Here is a 10,543-nt window from a genome sequence, read left to right as displayed (position 1 = left end):
CCCTTTCTTAATTCCCCCAAACAAAACAAAAGCAATATACAAAACCAAACAATGCGAAAAATATCGAAACAAAGCAAAAAGCACATGTGAAGCTTTTAGATGTGTCAGGTATAGATCCATTTCATAGAGAGTGCCTTAAATCGAATTTTATAAAATGGTTGGTTACTTCCATAATATTTGTGCCACTATTGCACATCTTGAGGCACATTGCTAAATCTTGAGGTCATAAGATTTTTAGATAATGATGATTAGTTTTCTTTTTGGTAGTATGCAGAATACCTTCCAGAACCTTGAATGTTAGTAAGTAGGGATGATAACTTTTAGTTTGCTACCAGCTTTATTTCAGCATACTCAATGACATAAGTAAGTTGTATCTTTAGCAATAGGACCTCACCATCAGGCTGTTGTGGGTAACCAATAGACTTGTCAATAACCTATGATGTTGAGGGGGAAATTATGGAATCCCTTTAGAGAAGATTCAACAAGATATAACTCATTCCTGGCACTGGAGGATTTATTTAGTAGCATAATGTCTCTACATGGGCATTGTCTCCCTCATTATTTGATATTCCATTTATATAAATTAAATATAAATTTAATTCATATAAATTAAATTAATCCCATTCATATATATAATTTAGGAGGTTTCCATATGACATGCCACTTTCTTTCCCACTTAATCCTATTCTTATTTCCCATTTATTTCTTTATAATGCTCAAGAATGAGTTCCATAAGGATAATATCTGGGTGAAATATTGGATGTCATTGCAAAGATTAAATCTGAAAGGAGATAATAGAGAATCTGTTTTTATCACAACTTCTAGCTCTTTGATATAAATGTAATTCTCTTTACAGAGTCACTGAAAGCCTGTTTCACTTGCTTGTTCCTTAAGGTATAAATGAAGGGATTCAATAGAGGTGCGACAGAAGTAGTGAGGACTGAAACTCCTTTATTTATGGCCACTTCATCCTTAGCCGATGGCTTGATGTAGATGAAGATGCAGCTTCCGTAGGTGATAGAAACCACAATCATATGGGATGAGCAGGTGGAAAAGGCCTTTTTTCTTTGCTGTGCAGAAGGGAATCTCAGAATTGTTCTGATGATGTATGTATAGGATAGAATCACACAGATTAGGGTAATAATGAGTGCAAAGACAGCCACAAGTATAACCATCTGTTCTATTACCCATGTGTCTGAGCACGAGATCTTCAGAAGGGGACCTGCATCACAGCTGAAATGATCAATGGCATTGGAGTCACAGAAGTCAAGTTGGAGGCCCAAGATAAGAGGTGGAGTGATAATCATTAGGCCAGACACCCAACATGTGATGACTAGTAAGATACACACCCTGGGGTTCATGATGGTCATATAATGAAGGGGTTTACAGATGGCCACATAACGATCATAGGACATAGCTGCCAAGAGAAAAAATTCAGTTGCTCCAAAGAGAATAACAAAAAATATTTGACTTGCACAAGCATTATAGGTGATGGTATTGTCTCCACTTGATATACTGTATAGAAATCTAGGAATACAGACAGTGGTAAAGGAAACTTCTAGGAAAGAAAAATTTCTGAGGAAAAAGTACATGGGTGTTTTAAGATGGGGATCCACCAACGTAAGGATGATGATAATCAGGTTTCCTGTTACACTCAGCATGTATGTAAGAAATAGGAAGATAAAAAGCAGAACTTGAAGTTGTGGGTCATCTGTTAGTCCCAGAAGGATAAAGGTTGTTATTGACGAGTGGTTTCTCATTACTGACCTTTAAAATCAAGATTTTATAAAGTCACAGTTAGTGAAAGTCTAACAAAGGACTGTGGATACAGATACCAACAAGCCAGCCTATATTTATTTTCTAAGTTATATTATAGTAAGTGCTGTCATTGCCTGAATTTCCAAATGAGCAGTGAAAATTTTCTTAAGGACTCACATTATTGTAAAAGAGCCATTTCTAAAGAATTATGTTACTCTTTAGGGTGTCCAGCTGTAGTTAATTCTTATATAGATAGGACTTACAAATAATTCCACCCAACAGGCACACAGAACATTATAGTAAGACAAATTCTGGATATTGGATACATATAGATATCTAACATAAATTTGTTTCAACTGTTACTACCTTGATATTGATTTAAGTATAAGATTTTTCTCTCCTGGAAAAAATTAAGCAATAGCGATGACAGATTTCTTTGAATTTGCAAGATAATTGGGGTAGACCTATTTTATCTATAGTGAAAATGCTATCTTCAGTACACTTGTGGAAGGAATATACTCAGGTGCTTTTGTTATATATTTATTTATATTAGTGAATTATGGTCATTTACTTCAAAGACCTAAAAGCCACAGTGCATTTTATTATCATTTATTAGATATTTCTCGACTGTGCCATATTTTAGGATCATCTTTTTTTTCTTTTTTTTTTTAATACAAGTGATCTGATGGAGAGGAAAGGAAAACATGAAATCATGGAGCTCCTTGGAAAGGGGAAGTAAGTGGGTAAAATAACAATATAGATCCCTGAAAAATTCTCAAGATATCGTACTATTAACCATTTAACTAAAAACCCATAATGCATGTACTTCAGTTTATAACTATACAAACAGTTTAAATAAACTTTTCTCATCTGAGCTAATGGTGGTCTGCAAGAGTCAAAGATCACATAACAAAAATTCTCAAACCAGACATGAGAAGCCTTCTTTTCAGTTGTTGACAAGGGCTGTCTACGGGACTTCAAAAGCATATAGCTTATTGCTACTGCCTTGGGTACCCTTGTCCCCATAAATGGAAAGTAAGTATTCCATATTCCTCAAGATACCATAAACTTCAGAAACAGGCCCAGAAGTGCTAAGTGGGAACTGATCTAAATCCGCGATCGTTGAAGACTAGCATTTAGGGTACCAGAAGGCAACGTACAAGTTTTTACAATTTTATTAATTGCATGAATGACTAAAACTTAAATTTTATTTTAAACTTTTAAAAGTATATTCAAATATTCCTCATAGGTAAAAGGCTCCTACTGCAATGTTAGGAAGATTTGAACTGATGTTAAATTCAAGGTAGTGTTTTTGAAAAAAAATATTAAACTTTTAATTTACTTTTCTACCTATGTTCTAAAACATGGTGTTCTCTGCCATACCAATATTTCCACCACCTTTAGGATTACAATCAGAAAGTAATTAGTTAAATGTACTTTTCATAGAGTATTGATTCTATTCTTTATGCCAGTATTTGAATGTTTACTTAGCTGTCCATATTTTCACTATTCAATATCTACTTCAGTGATTAGTGTTTCTAGAAATAAAAATTCTTTACTTAGAGATAAGTAAACAAACCTATTTTGAATGATGGAAAGTAATGTCATCCTGTACACATTGTTCAAAAAGTAATATATTCTGAAAAGTTGCTATTCAGTTTTTTGTTATCTTATTTTACCTCACCACTATAAACTAATAATGCGTCAAAAATATTGTTATAGTCTAAATATTCAATTATCTATCACTTTTTAAGGTTAAAGTCACAACCCTGCTATATTAGTGAATCACAGTCTTCAGCAGTGACTGGGAATCAATTATAGCATTCGCTATGAAATATCTGGTAAAAGTTTAGGTTTTTAAGAAGGTTACTTTTTTTCTTTTTTTCTTTCTTTTTCTTTTTTTTTTCTTTTGGTGTACCTTGTACGACTTAAGAAGTGTAATCATACTTAAATATGTTGCAATACAGGATAGCTCAGATAATTAGAATCAGAGAGTAGAAATATATTCTGACTAATCAGATTTCTGCCAACTGTTACATGTGTAGAGTCTAATTATTTGTTATCTAAAATGGATAAATTAACAAAGAATAATAATTCTCAGAATTTGTGTTCGAGAAAGATACCTATGAAATGGGAGTATTTTCAGAGCACATACTGAAAAGAATTTCCAATAGACAAAAACTCAGCAATTCATTTTACCAATGGGCAAAAAACATGAATAGACATTTCTCCAAGGAGACATAAAAATGGCCCAACACACATGTGAGAAGTTCATCATTAGTAGTCATCAGAAAAACACAAGTCAAAACTATGATGGGATGTTACTTCATGCATACTAAGATACTACTAACAATACAAAAATACACTATACTGTGGATATGCTGAATTTAGAACCTCATACAATGTTAATAGGAATCAACTTTAGAAAATATAAAAACTCTTCAAAAATCAAAGCTAGGATACAATCTAGAAATACATTTTCTTGCCAAATATCCAAAAGAGTGAATTAGTTATCAAGTAAATGTCTGACTTCTGTGAGCACTGTAGTGTAATTCATAAAAGACAAATTATAGAAATGACTCAAATACACCCCAACAGATAAAATAGTTTAAAATGTAACATATACCTACAATGGAGGAGTATGAGATCTGGAAATCTTACATATGCAATAAGGATGGACCCAAAGGACATTTTTATGGGAATTATTCAGCTAGAGAATAACAAATCAATCCATGTAAATGAGGTATCTGAAATATTCAAACACACAAACTCAGAGGGAGAGGGAGAGAGAGAATGCTTGAATGGCAATTACCAGACATTTGGATATTGGCAAATGGGGTGTTGTTCAACAGCTTTAAAATTTTAGTACAAGGATGAGTAATTCTCGGATCTGCTGCACTATAATATTCCGTGATTTATAATTTCTTACTCTTCACTGTCATGTGAAGCTGAATTATAGAAGAGAAACAAATAAAAACAAGAGCTATGATGAAATACAAAGAAACTTTTTAAAATGATGCATGTGTTTTGATGTCTTCATTGTCATGGTGGTTATATGAAAATTTAGAAATGTTCAAGCCTATCAAATTGGGTCATATTTGTCTATGTGACTGTCTGTCTGTCTGTCTGTCTGTCTATAGCACTTCAATAAAACTGTGCAAAATAATGTATATATTAAAGACTAAAACACTATTAAAGTGAACTGTCACTTCCTTAATTATTTCAGCTTGTGGCATATTCTGCACAGTGGCATCAGTTCCTACATACACTGATCTTCATCTCTTGTGATTAAGCTGTTATGCAATCCTATCTGCTATTACCAGCATCATTTAGAAGAGTTGCATGCTACTTATTTTTAATTTCTCCCAAACTAGATTTGGCTATTTAAAATACCCATCCTTTCAATTATTCTTAGTATTTGTAATTTTTGTATATGAGTGAGAACATTGTTCCTACATCAGAAGATGAGTCCTTCAATTTTCCAATTTTTCAAGAATTTTATCTTCTCAGAAATCTTTTTGTAATTACAGGATAGGAAAAGTTGTGATGAGAGTCATACTTACCTTATAACCTTGGCTCTCCATGGTCTTCCTCCTGAACCCCAAGTTTCCTTTTGCCTAGCTCCTGAGCCATAATGCTGGTGTATACTTGTTACATGGAATGCTCCAATCTGACACTCTCTTAACTCTATTCTTCCTGAGGGATGAAGAAATCTCTATCCTTCTTGTATTAGAAGATATTGATTTATTTTATGTTGTTTTCCCCTCTTTTAGCTGTTGGAAAATATGAAACAATTTCAAATGAGTTATCTTCTCTGGTTTCTACTTCTTGACTAATAGTTGGTTAGGCTTCACATTTAATTTGTACTAAAAATCTACCAGCAATTTTATTTGATGCTTTACCACCATCTTCCAGACATGCCTGTAGTTGACTAAGTTATTAAATATGTATAATCTTGTAAATAATATTATCCAAAAACATCTCATAGAAGTTGATTCTATAGAATCAGTCAGCACACCTACCTTTACACAAGAAAATAGAGGATTAAGTTTTGATAGTAATGAAAAATTAGAAACTAGAATATTTGAAGTATCATTCTCAAGAGTATCACAAAACATTAATGTATTAAAATCACTTAGGCAAGAAAATGTTTGCTATTCAACCATGACATATCATCTATGTCTTCCATTGCTGCATTCTTATGTCATAAGTTGTCATCTAAATCGTATGTATACATTATAATGAGACACAGATGAAGGGCCATCATTGCTCCTTTTACCTGCATTAAATTTCTCATTTTGTTGATGTCACTTCTTGCTCTTAGGGATCTTTTTCAGCAAAAGAAAAGGCTGGGCTTCTGATCATGGAATGATATCCACTCCTGCTTCTCATCCAGAATTAATTATTTATAGTGATAGTTAAAATAACATGAACATTTATATAACCTGCAAGCACCGTCTCCAGGGTTCTGACTATGTCTTCATAGCTGAATGAAATGATCATGTCCCACGGGAGATAACAATTAGTTTGTTGTACAAATGATGTTTTACTTACTGTGTGCTTAGAAATATTTCTGCAAGTAATGTCAGCCCTCTGGGTGTGGAAAAACAAAATCTTCCTTCTTAGAGACATGAATCTTATAAATCCCTACGGATTTATAAGTGTCTTATAGCACTGTTCAGTTCCTTTTCAAAGGATTAACCCAGGAAAGTGTACACTTACACAGAAAACTTGCAGGATTGTTGCTGATCTGGTAGGACTTGTACTGAAATGCTGGCCAAGCAGAACAGCCAATGTGTCAAAAAACTACACTTCCCAAGAGTTTTCAAATAATGGAAGTTTTTCTTTTGGATAATTCTTAATTCCCTTATGAATGGTTTTAGTGATAATCTTTCTGACAAACCAATATCCATCATTTTTGAAATTGTATTTTGTCATTATTACTTATAATTTCATTGTGTTAAATCATACTTGCTGTACATTTAGTTGTCTTTTTCTTGGGTGATAGTAGTCACTGACACTTTTATGTTCTGTAACATTTTGCCTTTTTCAGAATATTATTCAACTTGAATAATATGTTATGTTGTCCATTCAAGTATGCATTCATCACTTAGAATTCAAGGGTTGTTTAAGTATTTTTTCTTAATTCCTTATTTGCTTTACTTACTAAAAAATAACTTCGTATGCCCCTAACACTTCTTTTATCCACTCATCTATTAGTGAACATGCCGAATGATTGCAGTTGGGGTACTTGTAAATAATGCTGTTATAAGCCTGAACATAGTAAGGTAGCATATGTGCAGGCTTGAGCCCCACCCCCTACACCCCCCTCCATGCACACACACGCATGAACACACACACATACACCTGTGGCAGTCCAAAGAGCAAGTGCCTAGAGTCATAAGAGCAGGTGAGGTGGCCCTTCCCCTCACCAGCTGCAGTACTCGGGGAAGCAAGCATTGGCAGCACAGCCTTGGTGGAGGGAGCATTGGTGAGTTGGTGCTGTGGGTCTGAGTGTGGCAGAGCTGGCCCCACCAGTTAAAAGGGGGGTGTGATACTATGATCCCCTGCCCTTTGCCACCTGAGGTAGTCAGGAGAGCTGGCCTGGAGATCTTGAGAGTAGGAGAGCTAGCCCTTCCTCTGACTAGCTGTAGTATTCAGGAGAGTGGGCCCTGCACGTAGCCAGGACAACATAATGCAGCTAGCCTTGATGATGAATGTGAAGCAGCTCTGAGGGTGTGAGAGTGAAAAACTGTGTCAGCCTATCACAGGCTGTAGCACTTGGGAGAATGGGCCCTGTGCCTTGACTAGGCAGCACAATGTAGCAGGTTTTTGTGGTGTGGGTGTGGGTGTGGGTGAAGGTGAGCTATCCCGAGGGCATGAGAGTGGGAGAGCTGACCCTCCGTCTGCCAATGATGGCATTGAGTGACCTAGCCAGTAGAGTGTTGGAGAATTTGCCCTGATAGTGTGGATCCAGGCTAGCTGGCAGGGTGACCAGCTCACCTACCATCCAGGCCAAAACCAGGGCTTTTAATTAGCCTATCCCAAAATCTATATCACCTGTGAACTGTTGGAGCACATGAAAGAGTTATACCTACTGATGCAAAGCTGAGGTATCTGCATGACACGGGGCAACAACAAGATAACCAAGAAGTAGTCCCAGTAGGATCCAATATTGGTGGTGTCACAGAAGCCAGAGACCTGGAACCTGACCAATGACTCACTGTAATGAACATTTGCAAGCGAAGATGTGTGAACAGTGTGGAACACTGTGACACACTACAGCTTCCACACAAGATGTTTTCTATATTTTATTCTGCTTAATTTTTTGTTTGTGTGTGTGTGTGTGTGTGTGTGTGTGTGTGTGTGTGTGTTATTTTCTTCTGGAGGAGAGGTTGAAAGAGTGGGGAGCAGATATGAAGGAACTGGGAGATTAGTGAGACTGAGGTACATGATGTAAAGTTCCTAAAGAATCAATCAAAAGTTAAAAAAAAAAACAACAACAACAAAAGCAAAAACCTAAGCATATAGTTCTTATGTAAGCAACGGTTTAATTATTCTTAATAATATTTAAATTAAAATATAACTATTTATCTTCTTAGAATTCCCACTTCTCTCCTACTTCCTCTCAACTTCACAATCTATTATTCTTTACTTATATGCTCACACATATATATGCATATGTGAATACATCCTACTTAATCTCTTTAGAGATGCTTTTATGTAGGACTGACTAATTGGTATTGGATAAGCAGTTAGAAAGTTTATCCCTTGGAAAGAGTAATCTCTCAGTAACTGTTAATTGCCTGTCAATCCCCATCTATGAGTGGGGTTCCATGAGATTTCCCCCATCCATGTTGGTATGTCAGATGGTATTGTCTCTGTTCTGGTCTTGCTTAAACTGTCATTTGTCAGGATTTCATGGATGACACTTTTCTGTCACATCTAGAAGACATGATCTAATGGCAGGCTTCCTGGTCCCCTGGCTTTTATAATCTTTCCTCCCCTCTTTCAATATCTTCAGTGATTCATAAGTGCGGGAGTGGTTTAGCAGATTTATCATTTCAGGTTGGGCAACCCATGATCAGCTGCTCTCTGTATTTTGATAATTGTGACTTTCTGTAATGGTCTATCTTCCTTAAAAAGAAGTTTCTTGTATGTAATGTGTGATCTACATTTACCTATAAGTATAAAGTTAAACATTTAGAAATTGTAAATGTTTATGAACGCAGCAGTTGTGGGTTCACCTCTAAGATCAACAAGCTCATGACCCAGAGGAAGCAGGCTAGGCTTATAGTACTGTGTGATTTACATCCCATTGAGGGGGGCCTTAAGCCCAATTAGAGAGCTATATAAGTGCCACTGTTATGCCTTTAGAGATTTTACTTGCTGGTCATTATTGTTGTCCATAGCGATCACATTTGGATATGACTATTGATTGATATTATCCCATGGCGGCTTGCATAGAACCTTCCAACACTATGAAAGATTGGGCTTTGGGAGGAGGATTTGGGTAAGTACCAGTTCAATTCCTCTGAGTCCTACAAAGTGTGTGCGACCTTCAGCAGCAGGGACTTATCTTCATACATTTTGAACTTAACTGAGATAGAACCTGAATGATAACTGCTAGAATGTAAAATAAATGCACACTAAGATTTTAAGTAAACTGCTAATTGACCTTGAAAAACGACCACTGTTTGCATTTCCTTAGGAAGAAGGGAAAGTGTGAGAATTCTCCTTCCCATTCTCACCAGCACTGGGTGTGGTTGTTGTTTTACACTTTGACCATTTTAGAATGTGTTTAGCAGTGACGTTTAGCTTCCATGTGCAATTATCAAATGAGAATAATATTAAACATGCTTTATTTATTTTGAATATGTTTGTTTATACCTTTGGTAAATTATCTGTGCAGAATTTTTCCATTTTCAAATTGGATTGCTCCTTTTTAGCTGAATTTTCAGATTTTCTTGCTTACTTTAGATGAAAGTTCTTTATCAGGTATGTCTTGCCAGTGTTTTTCTGAGTATTGCTTGTTGTATCATCTTGATAGGAGATTTTACATAAATTTAATCACAGTGATATTTTACCCCTCCATTATTTCTTTTGTTGACTGTGCTTTCACTATTCTTCATATGAAAATATACATTTATTATTTTTTAAATTTTTTATACAACGTATTTTGATCATATTATATCTTCTCCCTCAGCTTCTCTCAGGTCCTCCCAACATCCCTGAGTACTCAATTTCATTCTCTCTCTCTCTCTTTCCTTCTCTCACTCTCTCTCTCTCTCTCTCAAAAGCAAACAAACAACATGACAAAAAATACCAAACTGAACCATAAAGCACAGAAGATCTATGAAATCCATTTTGAATTTGCATGCTATTCCTTATCATGGCCCTTGCCCGGGAGTGTGGTTGATATACCTAGCATTGCTCCATTGAAGAAAACTGATTTCTCCTTTGCCAGAAGGTATCAATTGCAAATAGATTCTCATTTATTGATGTTATTTTGTATTCACTTCCCTTTCTTCATGCTCAGATTTTGTTTGGTTTGAAATTTTCAGGCCTTGTGAATGCTGTCACAGTGTCTGTTAATTTATATGTGTATCAGCTCCTTTGTGCCAGAAAGATACTGCTTTCTTATAGTCATCTACCAACCCTTGCTCCTTCAATCTTTCTGCCTCTTCTGCATAAGTTATATTTGCTTTGTGTCCTGATATGTGGTAAGTTTTGAAAACAGTTCCATGGGCTGCCAAGAAGAAATGATATTCTTGTGTTTTGGTGG

The 10,543-nt window shown here is 35.5% G+C and overlaps 1 protein-coding gene across 1 annotated transcript; it reads right to left on the bottom strand.

The window, feature by feature from the left end:
• Positions 1-821: 821 nt before the first annotated feature.
• Olfr791 (olfactory receptor 791) lies at positions 822-1,760 on the bottom strand. Its single transcript, NM_146930.1, has one exon. The coding sequence runs from the start codon at positions 1,758-1,760 to the stop codon at positions 822-824; it is 939 nt and encodes a 312-aa protein (NP_667141.1).
• Positions 1,761-10,543: the final 8,783 nt, after the last annotated feature.

Source organism: Mus musculus, chromosome 10, assembly GCF_000001635.26.
Source record: "Mus musculus strain C57BL/6J chromosome 10, GRCm38.p6 C57BL/6J".
Taxonomy (NCBI): Eukaryota; Metazoa; Chordata; class Mammalia; order Rodentia; family Muridae; genus Mus; species Mus musculus.
The sequence above is the reverse complement of the archived record's forward strand: the minus strand, read 5'-3'. Positions and strand labels throughout refer to the sequence as shown.